The 22,691-nt window shown below is 30.8% G+C and overlaps 1 protein-coding gene and 2 long non-coding RNA genes across 3 annotated transcripts; 2 read left to right on the top strand and 1 right to left on the bottom strand.

Annotated features, from left to right (window-relative positions):
- Positions 1 to 2,038: 2,038 nt before the first annotated feature.
- Positions 2,039 to 3,206, top strand: LOC108485388 (uncharacterized). Its single transcript, XR_001871299.2, has 2 exons — positions 2,039 to 2,547; positions 2,866 to 3,206. It is a non-coding gene; the product is annotated as an uncharacterized LOC108485388 (long non-coding RNA).
- A 1,114-nt stretch (positions 3,207 to 4,320) lies between these two features.
- On the top strand, positions 4,321 to 7,317 carry LOC128293898 (uncharacterized). Its single transcript, XR_008284022.1, has 2 exons — positions 4,321 to 5,418; positions 6,926 to 7,317. It is a non-coding gene; the product is annotated as an uncharacterized LOC128293898 (long non-coding RNA).
- Positions 7,318 to 20,942: 13,625 nt separating this feature from the next.
- On the bottom strand, positions 20,943 to 22,036 carry LOC108485592 (F-box protein AUF1-like). Its single transcript, XM_017789451.2, has one exon. It carries the CDS (start codon positions 21,985 to 21,987, stop codon positions 21,079 to 21,081), a length of 909 nt encoding a protein of 302 aa, XP_017644940.1. The 5' UTR covers positions 21,988 to 22,036; the 3' UTR covers positions 20,943 to 21,078.
- Positions 22,037 to 22,691: the final 655 nt, after the last annotated feature.

The raw sequence follows: 22,691 nt of genomic DNA, 5'->3' as shown, positions 1-22,691 counted from the left end.
AACAAACGGGAGATTGCAACCCAGCACGATAGGGCACTATTCCCCAAATTGCCAAACATCGGACATTTCCTTCGTTTTTAAGAGTTTTTAGAAAATGTGAGTGAAATTCCAAAGGGATCTTCAATTGTTTCGAACCAATGAAAAAGCGCAACCCAGCATGATAGGGCACGATTCTCAAATTGCCAAACATTGAACATTACCTTCGTTTTAAAGTGTTTTCTTAAAAGACATGAGTGTAAACCTAAAGGAATATTCGATTGTTTTGAGCAAATGAGAGATCACAACCCAGCACGATAGGGCATGATTCCCGAATTGTCAAACACCGAGTATTACCTTGGTTTTAAATGATTTTTAGAAGACATGAATGGAATTTTGAAGGGATATTCGATCATTTTAAGCAAACGAGAAATTGCAACCCAGCACGTTAGGGCACGATTCTACGAATTGCCAAATGTCAAACCTTGCCTTCGTTTTAAAGAGTTCTTAAAAGGCTTGAGTGAAATTTTGAAGGGATATTCGATTATTTTGAGCAAACGTGAAATTTCAACCCAACACGTTAGGGCACGATTCCGCGAATTGCCAAATATCGGATCTCGTCTTCGTTTTAAAGAATTTTTAAATGAGTGCTCATAAAACTAACTTAAAACGTATTAATGTATTTTTTGAAATAAGACGAAATTAATCATAAAGATTTGAATTTTAAAACCACATTTCAAAAACAAGGCGGAAAACGATGATATGAAGTAATAGGCGCATATGAGATACCATACTTGATGAATGAGAATATTAATCAACTAAGAAAATAAGCAATTAAATATAATTAACTTGAAAATATAACTCAACTTCAATCATGCATGGAGAACAATTAACATAGCAATAATGAATAAATAAAATGCAACGATAGCATACATAGCATAATAAAATTATTAGAGGCACAAAACAAAATGCAATCCAAAGAAGCAATATGGTATAAAACTATTTCACAATAATGACGAATAAATGGACATATAAAATATAGGTTAGTAAATTTGTATATATATAAAACTAGGGCTAGATATATAGTGTTTTTTTTTTTGAGGTGGATATTAAGGAATGAAAATTTGAATCACGTTACATGTAAAACATTTTAAACACAAATATATTTAAAAGTTGACAAACTACATGATGATTTAAATAACATATATAATATAAAAATAATAATAATGAAGATATATAACAAGACACAACACATAAAATAGATTTATAAAACATATGTACATGTAAATTTATTGTAAGAAAAATGAGATTAAAATGAGATTAATAATAAGATATATATATATATATATATATAAATTCTTAAAATAGTCCAAAATTATACATATCCTTGTATCAAGACATTTAAAATAATAAACTATATAAACTCAAAACCAATATAATATAAAGATATACTCAAAATGATAATTTTAATTACAAAAAAAAAAAGTTTCCAAAGTTATTTCATATATATATAGAGAAAGTACATGCAAAATAACATTGAAATATGTATAGGGCCAAATTAATTTTATTATAAATTACGTAGTAGATTTAAGAACATATTTGTATATGTAAGAAAACCATATGTATAAAAATGTATGGATTAAATACGAGTGCCCACAAATATATATACATATAATGACAATAGCTTAAAAACATTGCATGGGGTTATATATATATAATAAAATTAGCTTTAATACAAAGTATACGTGTATGTATATATATATATATATAATAATATTCACACAAGTGGTCATATGAGAATGTCAAAACAATTTGATGCAAAAAGAAATTCAAAGTGGCTTTACAAAACAAAACAAAGTTGTACATGTATAAATATATATGTATATAGAAAATAAAATGAAAATGTTAACATAATAGAAAGAAACTTTAAAACAATCGTATGAATAAGCAATCAAGAACAAAAGTTATAAACTAAAAGGGTTTAATTAGAATTGACCCATAATAAAAGGAAAAATTTGAAAACAAAACATTAGAAGAAAGGACCTCTGTGCGATGCGCGCCAATGCACAAGGGCTCAATCTGGAAATAATCCAGGCTATCAAAACGCAGCTCATATGCCCGGACTAGACTGCAAAAGCATGCAAATTATAAGGGTCGAATTCAAAAGAAATAAATTTGGATTGGGCCTAATCGAACCACTGTACAAAGGGAGAGGACCAATCTTGGAAATAACCCTTCACCGCGAAAACACGCGGGTCCTGAGGGTTAAAGAGCTGAATCGGGCCGGGCTAAAGAGGAGTGGCCTGGATGGTGTCGTTTGAGACCACTATTATCGGTCTAAACTGCACCGTTTCCTAATCCCTTATAACCTCTAATAAAACAACCCATTTCAGCTGAAACCCCATTCTTTTTCTCCTTTTCCAAACCCTAAAACTTCCCTCCTGAAGCTGCCAATTCTCCTTCCCCTAGCAGCCAACAGATTTAGGCTGCGGAGAACGCTTTACAGCCCTTCGATCTCCTCTTGACTTCGATTTCGACTAAGTAAGAGGAGATCCATGGCATATCCTCCAAGTAAACTCCCATTTTCCTTTTTTAATCAAACTTTCGAATAAAGAAAAAGATCAACAAAACAAAAAAAGAAAAAAAGATCCAGTCGAAAGGGAACGTCCAGAGATTTGAGTCAGGAAATCACCTTTAGAAAAATGGTTGCTTTGTATTGCTTGAGTTTTTGTGTTTTTTGTTGCGTATTTGCACGTAAAAAAAAAAAACTACAATGAGCAGAGGCTTTGGCTTTATAGCCGAAACAGAAATAAGAAATATTCAAAAATAAAAATAAAAATCGAATACAAATTCTAATTTTGTTGTTGTCTTTTTTGTATGTATTTGCAGCTGTGGTTTGTTCTCTTTCGCAGGTACGGGTGCTGTGCTGGCGTATGGAGGCTTGGCGTGGTTGCTGGAGGCGTTGTACAGAGCGTACGGCGCTGGGGGAGGGCTGTTGCGGCGCAGGCAAGCCGCTAGGGTTTCTGTCTTGGTTTCAGTATTTGGGTTATACGAGTTTGGGCTAGGGCATTGGTTATTGGGCCATGTAATTGGACTGAGGGATTGTTTGGGTCTTTGGGCTTGTAATAGGACATTAATGGACTATCATAATAATTTTTATTTTTGTTGTAATAATTTTGGTTTTGTATTTACACGGGCCCGGGCCAAAATTGGTCCTTACAAACATACAATCCCTTAATTTACTTTTCTGAATCATATAATTGCCATGAATGTGGATTAAGAATATTTATGTTTATGTTAATTATGAAAATATCAAACTATAATTTAAATTATATGTTTGACCATACGTAAATCCTTACCTACTATTTCAAACAAAAATATTTTTATTTTTATTACTAGAAAATTAGCTTAAATAATTTTGATTTGCATATTAAAGCACCGGTATTTGTGCCAATTTCTAGTTTTTTCTCCCCACTAATATGCTTAATTATATGGAGCGAAATAGCAACATTTAAAGTAGGCCACCTAACAGCACTTAACATTAACATTATTCAACACTTAAATATCCACATCGTGCATTTTTAAGGTAGCCTCAACGTATTCGTATTACATTATCGAATATATGACGCCCTCAGGGTGATGCTGATGAGCTAGATTGAGAGTTGAGCAGAGTTATCTACCTCTTATAGAGGAGTTTATATATTGGAGGGGACATGATGCAACCCTTTTGCATGATTATCCTATTGACTGTTAGGTTACTTTGAAAATTAAGGAAACGTTTTTTAGGGTGTGGTCGGAGATGATATGATGATGGACTTATTCTAACGAAGTGGGTTTAATCATGGTATGAAATCTTACTAATGGTTATGTATAATAATTACTCGAGTAAAAAATTTTAAAATTAAATGTGGGTTTACTTGTAATTAGTATAAAAATAATGGTGATAGTGAGATTAGATACTATAATGATATCATAGCGTGAGACAAAAATTAAACTAAACGTTTAAGAGCAACTTTGAAAGGCTTAACTGTTTGAAAAGATAAATAGTAAAATATAAATGATGATAAATTGATATAGACAAATATGGGAAACAACTCTTGTTGCACTACCAACAAGCTAGTACCAATTTTGGTGGAAAAGGTAATTAAAGGTATAAAAATGCTACAACCCACATTGCATTTGGCAATTAAAGGTTGCATGCTTTTGTAATCTAAACCATGCTTAAGTCCGTATTCAAATAATTTAAAATTATAAAAAGTATAAATTTTCATTATATTAAATAAAGGTTATTTTTTTATATTCTAATATTTATTAAATAATTTAAAATTAAACTTGAATGATAATTAATGATTTTAGATATAAGTTAAATTGAGATTGAAAAACCCATTAGGATGGAATTAAAACACCATTTAATATTAAAATTACAACTATCAATCTCAACCCAAACCCTAAAACTAAAATCCATTTTGGATCTGGAAAAGGCGAAGCTGACGGTGAACCATGAGCGTCGATGCTAGTGATTCCTCAACTTACTTTGGTGAACTGATCAGGGTCCTTGTCGAGAAATGGCCGGGTACCGATGGTAAAATGACGCTCGGTTTGCACTTTTTGGATCTGGAAAGGGATGAAGTCTTTATTAGAGCGATGCCACCTGATGCTTCTTTATCTTCCACTGCCGTTGCCTGTGGCAACCACGTTTACGTTCTTGGGGGAATACGCAAAAATGATGCTACTATTTTTGGTTATGATGATGTAAACGACGTTTTCCAATTAGATTTGAAGGACCTTGAACATGGGTGGAGAAAAACTACTTCTATGTTGTTCCCTCGGTCTTTTCCCCTGGTTCTTGCTGCTGAAGGAAAGATTTACGTCTTCGAACGTATGGGTTCTGAATCTTTTGGCTAGGTTTACGATATAAGTGGGGATATTTGGGAACCATTGTTGCCCCGTCCGGAAGGTATCAGTTTATGCGATCCTGTTCTAGATTCTTTCCGATCTCGGATTTTGGTGCACTGCAATGCCAATGATACTCTTTACGCTTATTACTATGATAGAAAATCATGGGTTTGCCTCGGACAAAAATTTTGTTACTGGTCTGAATCGGCGACAATCGTGGACGATGTGCTGTATACTGTCATTTATAATTATTCTGGTAAGTTCCGTTCTTTGGAGGCGTATAATTTGCTTGATAAGAAACATTTGCCCGTTAAATGGTCATCAGAATTTTCAGTGGATCTAACAATGAAAGGCATTCTGTATCGTTTGGGCAATGGCAAGTGTATTTTGGGTTGGGTCAACCATAAACATATGAGTTTTGAGTACTTAAGATTAACTATTTGGTGCAACGAGCAGTGAGGGATTCATGCAGCTGCAGAGCATCAATCTGTCATCACTGTTCCATATCCCAAAGATGTTTCTGATGTAATGTTGTTCTGAATGAAGGTTAGAGCCCCCTTCATATCACTACTACATCATAATTATTCATTTGCCAATGCTGCTTGCCATTACATTTGGTTTGCTCTAAATGAAGGTTAGTGCCCCCTTCACATCACTACCACATCTTAATTACTCCCATCCTTGTAAACTGAAGGATTTTTCATTTGCCAATATTGCTTGTCATTGCATTTAGTTTGCTCTTGTTGTCACTAAGAAGTTGATAGTGAGCCTGGAACTTCCTGTATAAAACTTGAGTAATGCTAAGGTACAGAGTAGACGAATCAGGCGTCGGATTTGCATTGTGTGAAAATGTCTTCCTTTTACTAAGACTCAGTTTTATTAGGACTATGCCCCATGCTCTATTTGTTGTTTTAAATGGGTACGAGGCTTCTAGCACCTTTAGAGAACTAGAACTCAAGTTCTGTCTTGCCTTACCCCCAATAGTTGCTTCTAGTTTTTTCTTCCAAAAAAATATATATATCCTGATCTAAACAAAGGCTTAAATTCCTACTTAGGAAGTTGGTAGACTACGACAATGTTTCTGCCTAAAATACCAGAGCGAGGTCATTACCTATAGGCAAGTGAAGATTTAGTAAAATGATGTCCTTTTGTCGGTGATCGATACCCCATGTAAAAATGCCAATATTGATAAGGACTACGATAACCTTGAACAATAAGTAAACAAAGTAAAGCTTGACTGCCAGTTAAATAAAATTAGAAAAAGAATTTGGGTGGGTTGTGTTGGACCAAGCATGGCTCCCTTTTGGTAATTAGGGTTGGATCTAGTCGAATGATATTGCCCATATTTTGTGCTGGGTCAGGGGCCTAGACAAACGTGAAAGGTGTTAGTATCCTGTCTAGGCTCTACTTGTGAGCAGGCCTACCTATGACCAAACTATTACCTAGGTTGTAACTTCTACTTGACTTCCATCCCCCCCTCCCCAATAATTACTTTTGATAACCTCCGTCTCTCCCACTACTCATGATTGGTGTTACTTTCATATTAGTGCTTTCCTAATAAATTCCCAGCCCTTTTAACTTCACTCGAAGAGGCTATACAGTTGTCCCAGAGATGAAGGTTTGGCTCTCAAGGTTTCCTCATCTTACTGAACAGAAATTTTTGCAACATGCATATGATAAGAAGCAAGATGGAAGTGCAGAAATTATAACTATTACTAAGTGAGGATAGATTTATTCAATAGGCTGAATTTGATTTGAGATAGTGAATGTTATTAGTTTGATGAAATCAGTAAGAGAGTGGACAAAGTATTACTTAAGAATATAACTCTAATAAATGGGAATTACTTAGTCCTACAAGTAGAGAATTTGAAGTAGAGAAAAAGTAATTAGTAGGGGAGGAAAATGTTTATTTGGAAATTCTTGTTAAATATTTTGCCATCCTATTTCCGGTTTTGTATGTCATATGAATCTTATGGTTTGGGAGTGATAATTATATCTGTATTGGTTTTTCCTTGTTTCTTTGATTTTGTTCTTGCGTGCTTGACTGATGAAGCTCCAACACGTAAGAAGTCAAAAATGAAAATGGAATGAATTACATATGAAGATGAATGCTGCAGACTGCGGAGGTATATCTGAAAAACCATTAATAGATTATTTGTTTTGTTGGTTGTTGTGAGTGAATAACTGTGGGTTTGAAAAGATAGGGAGTTATAATAATAATGATCTTACTCACTTTTCATTGCTGTAAAAGGTCATGGAAGCTTTTATTATTATTATTAACAATGTTAAGTTTTAGGGCTTATTTGGTGCCTTCTGATGGGGGTGTGCTGGGGGATTTGTGTGTATATATTTTGGTTAAAACTTTGAACTTGATGATGTAATTGGGTGCTGATACCGAAATATTGAGAAAGTTAAAATTATATAGTATTGTGATTTTACACTTTATTCAGTTCTTTTAAGGCTCTCTCTCTCTTGCTCTTGCCCTTCAAATAACACCCATTACGTGGTTTGTTTTTTTTATTTTTTAAATTAAAAAAAATTCAAGTTAAATATTAGTCTTTGTATTTGAAAATTAAATTAAACCTTCTTAGTCAGAGGGGGTTGGCAGGGGCTTGGACCTTTAAAATGGAAAATTGTTATTTTGGCGGTATAGAAATTTTAAAAGTTTAAATTAGTAAACGTAAAATTATACTTTGACCCCCTAAAATTAAGAAAATTTAATTTAATCCTTTAAAATTTAATAGATATAGATTATTAAAAATTAAAATTTTATTCTCTCCCTAAAAGAATTTTTTGGCTTTGCCCCTGTTCGCTCTTAAAAGATTTTTTTTTTGAATTACAAAGGGAGGGCAAAGCCTTAACGGCAACGCGATTGGCGCGGCTCGAACGTAGACCACACCTAGGACAATGAACATTTTTGACCATCAAGTCAACACGCGAGATTAAGATCCACATAACATCGATATCAAATCATATCTGGGACCATATATTCCGAAAGATCCACCCCAGCTGCAAACTTATAACATCAAAACTTTTATAGGATTGCAGAAAAGACGAATAATTCAAATGGACATTTCGTGTCTTTTAACATCCTATCTCATAAAAAATCTCATACAAAATATAATATCCATGATTCTTTCTTAAAAACAATAATTTGTTGGATTCCTACTAACTAGTTGATTTGGGTTCCTAAGGTATTTATGAATTTGACAAATTTCATATTTTTTAAAAAAATATCATTTTAAATATGTCTATTATATTGAAACTCAACCCATTTATTATAAATATATGAATTTTATTCTTACAAAATCGTTAGGGCATGTAAAGAAAAACTTACTAACAATTATAAAATAAGATGTATCTCATGTTTATTTGTTTATATTGGTTTCAAGTTTCAAAGTAAAATCATTTTGTAGCTTAGTTGTAATAAAGAATATATGTTTATGAGAAATACTAACAAATAATTTACCTTTATTTTACTTAATATTCTTTTGTTCATTGGAAAGTAGTTACTAGGCTAAATTACTCGGGACTAGAAATAATATTGAAATTAGGTCAAAATTTTGAAAAATTAGAGAAATAAATTAATTTTGGAAACACGTTTTTTCACAATTGGTCAGAAAGTGCGCCCAATTGGACTTGTTTTACCTTTAAACGCATTTTCTGACCTTTAAAATAAAATCAGTTGCTTTGGTCATATGGCTAAATGTTAGTAGTTTTATTCTTGAGTCTTAGATTTAATTTCTTTCTTACACACAATTGTATTTTTTATTTTATGTTGTTCTAAGTTTTTTTAATTAATATTTTTAATACATAAACTCCTTTGGTTAAATGGTTTAACAATAATTATTTCATTCTTAAGTCTTAGATTTAATTTCTCTTTTAAGTGCATTTGTAATTTTTATTTCATCTTATTTTAAGTTTTTAATTAATAAATATATTATTTTCAAGTCTTTTATTTTTTATTCATCTTTTTAATTAATGTTTCTTTTATTTATAAAATCAAATAATAAATATGTAATTATATAATAGAAATATATATTTTATATATATCATTATGTTAAAAATATTTGAAAATTAATAACTCCTTAATATATAAAATAAACATCAACTAATTTTTTGATATATTTTTCTTTATATATAATATTTATATGTCAAATATTTATTTTCTCCACGTATGTTGTAGGTACGATGATTTCTTGTAACACCCATAATCGCTTCTGTTGTCAGATTAGGGTTTCGGAGTGTCATTGCATGTTTCAGAACATTAAGTAATAATAGCATCAAGTTCACTAGAATAATTAACAATATATATATTTTAAATAATTCATATTGAAGTAAACATACACTTATGGGCCTTAAATCGAGCCTATGAGACCTTAAAAATAGTTTAAGAACAATCAGAGAACATTTCAAAGCAAATCAGAAAGTTTAGGAAAAACTAAAATTTTTTTAAAAAGACAGGGTTCGTACAGTTGTATGGTCAGGCCATGTGACTCAACCCAGGCCGTGTGGTGCAAGGGTACGCCTATGTGGCTGACTGTGTACCTTTTGAAACAATTCCACACAGTCATGTCGCAGGCTGTGTGCTAGCCCGTGTAACATTTGAAATACCCTCACACAGTCGTGTCGTAGGCCATGTGTTAGCCCGTGTGAAAACTGCACCTAAACACGTTCAGGGCACACGCCCGTGTCCCAGGCCATGTGTGCCTAAAAATGTCCAAATTCATTCTTGTATCTCACCCAAATACACATGTACCTAACCCAATTTATCTCACATGTTCACAAGTTTATAAATACACTTTAGGATAACTAAAATATGTCATTTCTATTCATCAAAACACACTAAAGTATCCCATACCAATCACATTATAATGTTCATGCTATTCATAACCCTTTACACATACCAACCATTTATAAACCATACTAACTTAACATGTTACTTCTATTTCATGATCCTTTACACAAACTTACTCAATATGTCATTTGTCTTATTACATCACACAACCATATCACTTGCACCTAAGTTGGTATCATATATTCATGCATCAAATAGTTATAAATACTCAAGGACATAAGCATATCAAGTTATACAACATAAGCAATTATGCATCATTACACACCTAAAATATCTAACTCATACTAACTTACCATTTCATGTTCATCGATTTACTTTAACTTGGGATTAACATGTATACCACATTAGTTACTCATACCACAACATCAAAGTACATCACATACTCATTACAAAATACGTATGAACCATTATAATCATGACCAATTATTCTTATTACATGCCATATAAGCTAAGATGTATTCAAAAGTTACCAAATGATCCCCAGATAGTGTGATTTCTTTGTGCTGATCTGATCTCTCGATCCACAAAACGTATCTACAAGAAATAAGACAATTGATACGAGTAAGCTTTCATAAAGCTTATTAAGTCCATCGATTGAACAATAAAGCTTATTAAATCAACATAAATAATAATTCAAATAAAGATTAGTTAACAGAGTTCCTGTCAATCACAACTTTCAAATAGACGAATAGTGATTAAAACATTATTTTGGTATTTATTTTCAAATAATCAGTACAGTAAGACCTCATTTCGCTTAATTAGTGGATAATACTCGTTTGAGCATGCATTCCGTATAATCAGTGGATATAGCTCGTTTGAACCCATTCAGCAGAACCAGTGGATATCGCTTATTTGAGCAACTTTCAGTATAATCAGTAAACATTGCTATTTTGAGCATGTTCAGTATATTCAGTAGATATTGCTCATTTGAGCCCATTCAGTATAATCAGTGGATATTGCTCGTTTGAGCAACTTTCAGTATAATCAATAGACATTTCTCTTTTGAGCACGTTCAGTAAATTCAGTAGATATTGCTCGTTTGAACACATTCAGTACAATCAGTAGACATTGCTCGTTTGAGCTCATTCAGTATTCCATTTTTCTTTTTAAAGATCATACTATTATACAATATAAAATTTAAGAAAATTATATTAACAAAGGATATAAAAATCATTAGAAGTATAAATAAAAATACGAACTTACAAGATTGATTTGCAGTAACGGTTTAGAGCATTTTAATAAACGATCGACGTTATTTCAATTCATCATTTCCATTTTCATTTACACACATTAATATAATCCAACATTATGCAATTAGGTTCATATAAAATATTTATAAATGTACTAAAAGTAAATTGAACGAGCTTACCTTATTAAATTGCAGCAAAGACAAAGGTATAAGGACTATTCGTTAATTTTCTCTTTTCCTCAGTTTTCCACATGTTCTTGATCTAAAAATAATATTTTCATTCATTTAAATAATTCCAACAGTAAAATTAACTCATTTTATGCAATTAAGTCCTTTTTACATTTTTAAAAAATTACCCCAACATTTTATTTTTATACAATTTAGTCCCTAGGTTCAAATCATGCAATTTAACCATTTTATATTAAATCCAAGCTTAGCCCATAAATTAACCCCCTCATTACAGCCCATACTTTCTATTATTTTTTATCAAGTCCTTATACTTTTATTATTTTCACATTTTAATCCTTGAACATTAAAATCAACAAAAACTATTTCACAAAACATTCCTCTTCAGCAACCAAGTTTAATTATCTACCATAAAACTTTGAGAAAAACTCAAATTTATCAATGGCACAATCCATACCGTTCAACAGTTTTACAAATTAGTCCTCGAGTTAGCTAGATTAAGCTATTACGAGCTCAAAAACATAAAAATTACTAAAAACGAGCAAGATTTACCTACTTAATCGATGAAACCTAGCTTGGCCGAAAGTTTCTCTTCTCAACAATGGTGGAATTAGTTTTTGAAGGAATAAATAAAAAGATAGCCATTTTTGCTTTTTATTTTAATTACATTTTACTTAATTTAAAAATTACTATTATAACCTTACAATTTCAATAAAATTTCCTGTAACTAGCGTTGCAAACCGTCCACTATCTATTCAAATGATATAATTATCAATTAATGAGGATTTAATTGCACAATTGGTCCTTCAATTATTTTAAATTTTAACTAAATAAGCTCAATTTCAATTTAATCCTAAACTAATTAGGACTAAATGAGAAATAGTCCAAAAGTTAGTGGATTTAATCATGTCACCACGACTTGGACTTTTTAACCGTGGTTTAATTACCATTTAGTCCCTTTACTATTTTAAATCAAAAGCAATTAAGTTTTACCTCTTTTACGCTTTAATCATTTTACCATAATTAAACAATAAATCATTAAAATTTTCGGATCAAACTTTAATTCACATATAAAACGAATTTGTAGATATTTAATAAAATATTTATGGCTTTAAATTACGAAAACAGGATCCTAATACCTCGTTTTCAATAACCACTTGCCTTTTAAACCTAACCATTTATACTAACTTTTAATTCAATTAGTTAAAATCCTCAAATCAAAATTCAATATAAAAATTATTATTGACTCGTATAATTTAAATACTAATTATTTGAACTTACTCGTCAGACTTATGATCCCGAAACCACTACTTTCGACACCACTAAAAATCGGGCTATTACATTTCTAATATTATAAAATGGAATAATTATTTCAAATATAATTATTATTTTTATATGTAAAATATTTTAAAAATAATTATTTTTCATCTACATTGTGGGTATGATAATTCAAATATTTTTATATGTGAACTATTTCAAATACACATACAAAAATATATATAATACTAAAATTTACTACACTAGTGATATGGATGAAAAGTAATTTATTATAATTTAATTAATACAAACTTGAAAATTTAAATTACAATTAAAACTAAATGTAATAAATATAATGTTACACGTACTAAAATTGATGGTTCAATGGTATTGTCCGTAGGATAAACCGTTATGGTGCTCAACGTTGGCGTTGAGGGTTCTCGTGACGGCCATTGTTATCCTTACCTGGAACATCGTTCACAGCATCCATCGACGAATCTTGGAGTGTGCTAAACATACTAAAAAAATTGTATATCCCAAAAATTGGCCTGGGCGGGGTGGAGTACTGGGGTGGTAATGGGCTGAAGATATCAAACATCATTGATAATCTCGGATCTGAATGATCTGAATTGGAATCAGAAATCTTTGACTAATATGTGTAGCCTGATGAGCCAGAAAAATAATATCTGCCCCAAATTCGAATGATGAGAACTAACCCCAGACTATGTATAAAACCGCTTGGGTTCGGGCTCGGGCTTGTGCTCAGGCTCAGGTTGGGGTATAGGAGGCTGATGCCCTAGTCAATGGTGTTGGTGCCCTCATTAGTGCATGTGTGGAGGGACTAGTATCAATTGCCCAACATAAATATGGTTTCTATAACACCCCGATACCCAACCCGATCACCAAGTCAAGGCACCGGGATGTCACGTTTATTGCTGAAGTAATGACTAAAAATTTTAGATTAATTTATCATATTATTTAATTAATGTAGATCATTAACTTATTTTAATAATAATTGAATTTACTGCAGAACTAATTATGAGTTAAATGAGCTCATTAAAACATCCATAATTGATCAAAAACCAAATTGTGAAGTTTATAAAATTTTTGGATTGTCGTCGCGACGTTGGGGTTTCCACGTTGTGACATAGTGAACTTGTCATCGTGACGTCATTTCTATTTTCCTACAAGTTTCGTGCTTTATTTTTATTTATTTATTTTTATATCATTACCTAAACCGTATTCAGATGTCATAACTGTCACTTCATTTTACATATCATCCACTTATATCTATTTCTAATCTCAAGTTCTCATAAAAACATGATCTTCAATCAAAGATAACAAAGATTATAAAAATACACAAATATTAAAGTTTTACAAATAAGACCATTGGAGGACTTGTACTTTCAAAAGTAGTTCACCCACTTTATGTATATTTCATATTTATTTCTAAATTATGCCAATCAATTTAATTCTTCATAAAATTTTATCAAAGACTTCAATATCACATTAATTAACAATTATTCGCTTATTATTTTATTAATTCGTTTAAACATACTCACATATATTAATCATTCCATCGCTACAACCATTTTAAAACATTTCAAATTCATCTACTATATATATAAATTTCCTTCTTCTCCTTTCCACTCTCGTTCTTTGTGTATATATTTATTAGAATCTTTAGCTTTTAGTATATAACATGTTTATATGTAACATTATCTATAATTCCATTATTTACTTATTTGTTCATATCAAAGCTGTCCCTTGATTCATAGTCACTAATTTATTTATATCTTGAGCTACAAAATTTGAAATTAAGATCCGCTTAATGTTTTTGAAACTAGACTCAAATATCTTTTTACCATAAAAATTTTAGAATTTATAATTTAGCCAATCAGTACAGTATATTCTTCAAAATTTTCCTTGTTCTACTGTTTGACAGCTTCGACTTTCTTTATTAAAAAATAATTATCTCTTAGTACAGGGTTCAAATGATGTTTCCGTTTGTTTCTCTTGAAAATAGGCTCATTTAAACATATAAATTTAAACCTCTAATCAAGTTTTTTAAATTTTTTGATGATTTTCCAAATTCAAAATAGGGAAACCTTAATCCACTCCGACCTTATTTCACGAAAACTAATATATCTCAAAATATAAAATTTCATTTCTTTCACCATTTCTTCCATATGAAGCTAGACCCAATAATATTTAATTCCATATTTAATTCAATCTCTAAATAAATTTCTATAATTTTTGATGAATTTTCAAAGTTAAGTTATTATTGATGTCCAAACTGTTTTAATGAAAATATTTTTTCCATGGTTCTTTGCACTAGCTTTCATTCAATCACACATAATTGCCATACTTTTGATTACTACAAAATTTAATCACTTATGTCTATATGTAGATTACATATTTATTTTTAATCTTAGTACTTTTCACCATACAAATCACATTCTCTCTTACCAATTTAGTGTTTTAAGTCTCTATTCTTCATCAAATACTTTCTATTTCTAATATTTAGATTAAATACATGTTTTATACATCCCACTCAAAATATTTTTAACTCAATCTATTGAAATACAAGTAAGGTTAATTTGAAAACTTACCTCTTTTGACAAGAATTTCATCTCTTTTGTTTCTCTTCCATTTCTTTCTCAACTTCATTACTACCCCTCTCTTTCCATCTATTTTTCTTCACTTCCATCTACTTGTTTCTTGCTTCTAAGTTGATGAACATACTCTCTAAGATCTTTACTTCCATTTTCCTTTTAGAAATTCTTATGATTTTGAGGTGAAATAGTAGAATTGAATAATCAATGACCAAATTATAAAAGAAGGAAATGTTTTTATTTTCTTTCCTCCATATGACATTCACGTTGGGAAGACAAGGATGAAGAAAATTCATCTTTCCTCCTTTTATAGTAACATTTTATTATTAAAATATTATCAAAAATTTAATTTATTTATTATTAATATATTATTTAAAATATCATCAACATCATGATTACAATCCAATGACCTATATTTTATACTTTAAGGCTAAGCAAATCTAATGGTCATAATTCATCCATATATTTAATGTCATTTTGGTAATTTTCTCAAAATTATTTATTATTATTTTGCTAAATGACTATTTTGCCCTTGGTCAAGTTTTATATTTCCATTTATGTCCTTTTCACTTTTGGTTATTTTTACTTTTAGTCTTTCAACTTTTGAATTTACACTTTAACCTCTCAACTTTTGAATATTCACAATGTGACCCCATCACTTCACTTTTTACAATTTAGTCAATACCTTAAATTTATATCCCACAATATAATACTATATATATATATATATATATATATATATTAATTTATAATTTATTCATTTATTTTTGGACATTCTCCATTATCCAATACCTTCCTCTACTAACATTGATATATTTTATTTCATTTACTTAATAATTCAATTATACGCTTTCTAAATATATCATTTTACAAAAGTTAGGATGATGATTTTAGGGCATTAGAAACATTCTTCCGAAATAAAATTTCATTCTTGAAATTTTCTTAATTTGAGTAACTATAAATTTCATTATTTCTTTACTTTCTTTATTCCCTTGTGATCATATATCTAAAATTTCTTTATCCCAATAATGCACTTGCTTCTAAATTCTTCCATCTCTTGAACATATATTTTACTTATCCTTCTAATTCATATAATTTTCTTTCTTTCGTTTCTTCATAAATTCATGTTTTCTTGTATATATTTTTAGTCTATCAGTTATCTATAGCCTTCATATATCCTTATAATTTTTGACATAAATCTTGTCCTTCCATTAATTAACCACAATATACACTTCACTTAATTTGCATTACACCGCTAACATATAACTTACCATACCATTCCATGACCTCCAATACCAAGTATAGGATATTCTAACTTACCAATTTCTATTTGAAGTTAAATAGTCTCTTCTCACCTTTACTTTATGGTCATTGTAAACTTTAACAGTTCAATACACTTAGCACATCACCTTAGTTGTTTTATTAAACTAATACATCATCGTATTATTATTTTCATTCATTATTCTAATAATAGGATTTCAAATTATAATTTACTTAATTGAATTTCTTATTACATTTTTCTTTAACATCTCTTATCCTTTACTTTCTTTAATCTTATTTCACTAAGAATCTATCTCATATTATTTTCTACCAAGGGGGTTTTGAGAATCCTACAGTTTCTCATTCTCGACGTACCAGCGTTGGTACTCAATCAAGGGCCACAAATAAAAAAGCAAAATTATTGATGTAATGCTTAAATTTTATCACCTATTTACAAGTGGGAAGACATGTTTGGTGACTAATTGATGCAAAAAATGACATTCTCTACAGTGCCCAAGTCTGTAGCCATATTAGGCACCCACCTATGTCTTGTGTATTGTGCTTTGTCGTCTAACAATTTTTTTTTCAATTTACTCATCGAAATAATATTCAAAATAAATATTTACCACTTTGAACATCATAAAGACACAAATCATCATCCGCACTAATAAACTTTGAATTACAAATTTTCATAATTAAACTACTCACCCTTACTTTCTTTTAATTATTCATTTAAAATCATCCATCGTTCTGTTCATACATAAACATAATATTATCTTTACTTAGAACATCGAAAATAATTATACAAAATTAATTCTTACAATATCTCATCAAGTTAAACACACCAATAAGTATAACATAATAATTTAAATCACTTACCAGCTTAATTTTTTAACTAATGTCTTCACATACCTGTGCTTTTTCACATTTCCATCTTCATTTTCAAGCCTGGATACATTGGTTTCCTATTTTCTCTTAACTTCTTTCACTTCCAACTCCAATTTCTTACTTTCAAATTGATAATTCAAATTGATAATCAAACTGTTTAGGATCTCTACTTCACTTTTTCTTTTTGGTGACTATAGAAATTTTCATGAATTTTGGATGAAATGGTGGATTTAATGGAAAAAAGTCTAAATTGCATAAAGTTAAATTGCATAAAGTGCAAACTTTGTTTCTTCTCCCTTTCATGGACATCGTGAACTTTGTGAAAGTTTGAAGAATTTTATTCATACTTTCTTTATATGTATCACGAGTTCAATTAATCAATCTGAATTTTCAAATTACAATACCACGAGTTATTAAATTCAAGTAATCAATTTATATTTTTATAATGTTCTAAATTCATAATAGAATTTTAATTAATGAACTTAATAGTTAATTAAATTGATATCTTTAATTTCACTAATTAAATATTATTTTCACTTAATAAAATATGATTAATTAATATCTTTTTCATGTGAAATTTAAACAAATTATTGAAATAACATTTTAATTAATATCATTTTTATTCAATAAATTATGATTAATAGGGTTGCTTATATGAAATATCTATAAATTTACTTAAAATTTTAGGCAATAAAGAATGTACTTCTTAACTATTATTATTGCAATTAGAAGTGAAAAGTTGTTATAGAGTATTAGAATAAAACATAAAAATCGAATCTATTAGGAACTTAGTTGTTAAAACGAAATGTTATTATATCAAATGATCGATATAGAAAGGATTGACTATATTTTCAGAGCTCGTGATTATTCTTTCCAACAATATTTGATTCTTTAATATTAATACCCGATATAATTATCATTGACATAGTTGAGGATCGGAAGAAATGGTAGAGAATGCAATGGAGGGGTTGAATTAATATATATATATATATATATATAAAGAAAAATAAAACCCAAGCTAGCATTTAATTCAGTAGTTTCGTCTTATTACTTACTTTCCCAGATAGTTTATCAACTTCGAAAAAATAATAAAAAACTGAAATTCAATAAATACCTGTTCTGACTAATTTGTTCGATCGGAGATGATGAGGAATATGAAGAAAACAGACAAAAGAAGCTCCTTGCTTGCAGATAATATGATAGAGAGGAGCCCCTCCAAAGGGTTTTTCTATGTCTCCCCTTAAATCATCTTCACTTAAGCAAGACTTACCTTAATCAATACATTGAAAATTACATTCTAACCTATTATTATTAGATTAATTTGAGGGTAAATTTCGATCAATAAAAAATTCATTGTCTAGAGTTCTAAAAGTACCACTACATTAATGATGAACAAAAAATCATATTTGAAATGATCTATCCTCATCAGTGTCTCGAAACTCAATACTACAATCATCGTCATAGTACTTATGATAAGATCGTTTGAGAATGGTTCCCAATAAATGTAGCAGCACTATTGTCTTGGCAAATTTCATATATAAGCGTAGTAAGCAACAACCACAATAGCTTTAAAAAAAAATTGGAGTAAACAATAAGGGCTTTCATAGAAACAAAATAGATTGAAATAAGAATCAGGATAATTTTTTAAGAAAACAAAGTGGATTGAAACTAAAAAGAATACAGTTGAAAAATCCCCTACCGACAACTAACTAGAAGACTGATGCCTCCGCGGACAAGATTAAGTTTTGATTCTAGAAAGTGAGTTTTTTTATTTTAATTTATCAAAATTTAGCTTGTATATTTCATAAAAACTAATATGTTAAGCTCAAACTTCTCAATTTTTACTAATTTATGATATGTGAATCGTTGAAGTGCTGATTTTTTATTTTGTAATTCCATAAACTTGTATCATCATAGCAAATAACCCTAGATCTCCCTGGTCCTCATCATAGCAAATAACCCTAGATTTCCCAGGTCCCGACTTTTTTATTTTCTATTGCATACAGTACTAACAGAGCATTTTGTCAAAACTGGAAAAGAAATTAGGTGCAGCCTAATTAATATAGTTACCAGGGACTATAGTTTCAATGCTGAAAGGGAAAGGAAAAGAAAAAAAAACCAAAATGCTGCAGATTTGGTGTAATAGTTCTCAAATTTGTTTGAAGATTTCAAAGATATAATAGCAACTCTTATTGACTATTAGTCTATGGCACTCAAAACTGCAAACTCCAAAGGCACCATTTGATCTAAATCATCATGTATGTTATAGATTGAGGAACGTCGAAATCAGTTTCATAATAAAAACTTCATCAGAAATTGCATTCATTTTTATTTTACTAATACTTTGAGACCCTTTTATGATGCTATAAGATTTTTCCAATAAATATGTTCATACAAGGTTTGGTTGACGTGAAGTTAGTTGGCTCATCCCATTTAAGACAAGGTGGAAAGCCAATGATGGTGACCGAAGTATGGCCTTTGGTGATGATAGCATACTTGCTTAGGCGACCATAAGATTAATTTAATTAAAGTTCATAATACAAAAAAAAAAAACATAAAAGTATCATAAAAATTTCTTATTATAAATTAGATTACATTTTATCTCTTTTAACTTATGATTGAAAACACACGATTGAAGCTTCTAAGAAGAAAAATTGTTTAATGAACAAATCTTTTGAACTAAATGTACTTTTAAAAAAAGTGACGAAGATTATATCTAACATGACACTCTTTATTTCATAATCTAAAACCATTGTTAAAACATGATTAATTCTCAATGAGAAGAAGTAATTTTTCTTTGTTTGTTTGAAAGTATAGAGATTCGTATTTTGTGTATAAATAATTTCATGTTTCAACTTTGCTTACCGCCAAGTTGATCATTTTAAAGTTTTGGAAAAGGTTTCGCTATGGCTGGCCCTGTCTTACTTTAAATTCATCAATGACTTTTTTTTGGTTTTCTTTTTAGAGCTGTTGAAGTTGAATTCCCATACATGTGCATCCAATATTCTCTTTTACTAATTGTTTGCATGCTAGAAAACTAATTTGGGCAAAAAAATGTTGGTTCTAGAAACCCTTTTTTTAATCAGAGAAAGTTTTAAAGTAATTCAATAAGCATACTTATTATTTCGCTCCTAAAATGACAAATTTTTATTGAATTACTTTTTTTTGGTACCATTTGTAAGATTGAAAAAAAAGGTTTCATTGAAAGATAATTCAAAGTGGTAATTGTCAAAGTGGCAATTGTTGAATGTTTTGTATGTTGATGCTCTAATAGGATGGTGATGATGGATTGAGCATGGTTGAGCTGGCGAGGAGATATTAAAAATTGTGATTAGAGAGTTTTTTAATATTTAAATTTACATAAGTGTAATGGTATAAAGAAAGAGTTATTAATGAGAATAAAGTTAAAAAAAAAAAAAAGAATGATATTTAAAACCCATTCTGGTACGGGTGAAAGCTAAGACTAAAAAAATCACATAACCATGTACTTTTCACCACACATTCAAAGGTACCTATCATGGGGTGTGGGCAATTGACATCATTGGTTTGCCAATCTGGCTAGTGACTAAGTTGTTAGCCTTCTAAAAGGTGAATTAGTCATGCCGGCACTCTTTTGGCCTTCAACTTTCTTTAGGCATAACCTGTCGTATATTGGTGTATTATTGTCCTTGCATCCAATGGTACCCTCCTTCCTTCAACTTTCTAAATTTGTATTGCTTCATACATTTCATTATTCCTTACAAAAATATCCATATCTGAAAATATAATTTTTGCTAAATAAAATATTTTTAAGAAGAAAAAAAAATAAAGTAGAAAATTTTAACTTTGGGGAAGAATGATGGCAGAGGGCATTTATTACACAAGAATTGCATTGTCCAATCGTATTTTCTTTTTCCATTTTGGTATATAAACAAAGCTACATACAATGGAGTATATACATACAAATACAAATACTAAAACGAGTTCATTTCCAGAAGATAGCTCCTCGCCTTAAGCAATTCCCTGACAGCATCCCCATATACGCCATTCCCGAAAGCCTTCACTGCCAAATCAGCATCTTCCACGTCAGCTTCCCTCCCATTGTGGGTCCAATCTTTCACCGCCCTTACCACCACCAGCGTCGCACCCAATCTTGGCTTATGCCTCATCCTCATCCTTACACTCGGGACCACTGTCCTCCCTCTCTCCTCCTCTTCTTCCTCCATCCTCACGTGACTCTCACGTGCCTCCCTCCACTCCCTCAGCCCTTGTTTCTCCATTACCACTTCCCCTTCCCCTTCCCTGTCCGTTATAACTAACTCTTCCATCCCCTTGTGTTCCCTAACCACTTCCCGTAACAGGAAATGCCTAACGGAAGCAGCCATCAACGCGCTTATCGTCCACATCATGCGCCTCTTCAACCCTCCCGCGAACTCCGTTTCGTAATTCCCGTCATGACCCAAACGGAACCCGAATATGACGCAGGTTTTCAACGTCTCGCCGAACTCCGCTCTCCACTTAACCACCGTGCCTTTCTCTAATTGAAGATCCCCGGCCGGTAATTCCACGTGGAGTTCCCTGATTCGTTGGAACCGGGAGAGGATTTGAGCCGGGTAAGTGTGCGTCCGGTTCGGGAGTGGACTCTGTGTAGGCTTGGGGAGGATGAAGTTGAAAAAGGACTTGAGGAGGGTGAGGAACAGCGAGTCGGAGTCTGACTCCGACGAGATGACGCGGTCGATTTTCAAGAGGATCGAATCAGTTTGCGGTACGAGAGAGTTGAATCGTTTGGAGACGGAGCGGCAACGTATCAGGCTTTTGACGTCGGAGACTGAGTTGAAGATCAGGAGGATCAGAGAATCCGGTAGCTGATCAAAGCCGTCCATATTTTTTTCTTCAGTTTTTGGTTCATGCTTGGCAGTTCGATATTTATATAAATTGAAAAAAAAAAAAAAAGATTTGAAGTTAATGATAAAAGAAATAAAAACAAAAGGTTTAAATTGCTCTCAGTCTCTGTAGTCTTCAGAGTTTTGAACCTTAGTCCCTATATTTTTTATTTCTAGAAGTTTAATCTTTTTACTTGCCTAATATGAAAATTAAAGTTCATTTATTCAAATTTAACAGAATTAAATTAAAAATATTATCAATTAAATTTTAATTTTAACATCAAACAAGTAAAGGGACTAAACTCTTGAAATTGAATTTTAAGGGACCAATATTTAACTGTATAAGAATACAGGGACTGGAGCATAATTAGACAAAAATAAAAGGCATTAAGGAGTGGTGGAGTACGTTTGACCGTTGACCTGTAAAACAGTTGGGCCCCTAATAAATTTTGGCGGGTAATGCGTCATGATCAAAAAATGTAGCGCTGTCGTTTTAATTATCCCATTGAGTCTCTCGTTTGATTTTTTTTTTTTTTTGATTAAGATTATAATTTATTTATGTTGAATTTAAAAGATTTTCTTTGATCACTTTGAAACAAGGGTATTAAAAACAATATTTTGGCTAATAAGTTTCTGAAATCATGATCAAATCAATCAAGGTTTATTTAAATTGGTAATGTTTAAAAAAAATATTAATTACACTA

This window comes from Gossypium arboreum, chromosome 6 (genome assembly GCF_025698485.1).
Source record: "Gossypium arboreum isolate Shixiya-1 chromosome 6, ASM2569848v2, whole genome shotgun sequence".
NCBI lineage: Eukaryota > Viridiplantae > Streptophyta > Magnoliopsida > Malvales > Malvaceae > Gossypium > Gossypium arboreum.
The sequence above is the reverse complement of the archived record's forward strand: the minus strand, read 5'-3'. Positions and strand labels throughout refer to the sequence as shown.

Coding starts and splice junctions, on each gene's coding strand:
- LOC108485592 (XM_017789451.2), bottom strand. CDS start 21,987: ATGGACGGCTTTGATCAGCTACCGGATTCTCTGATCCTCCTGATCTTC.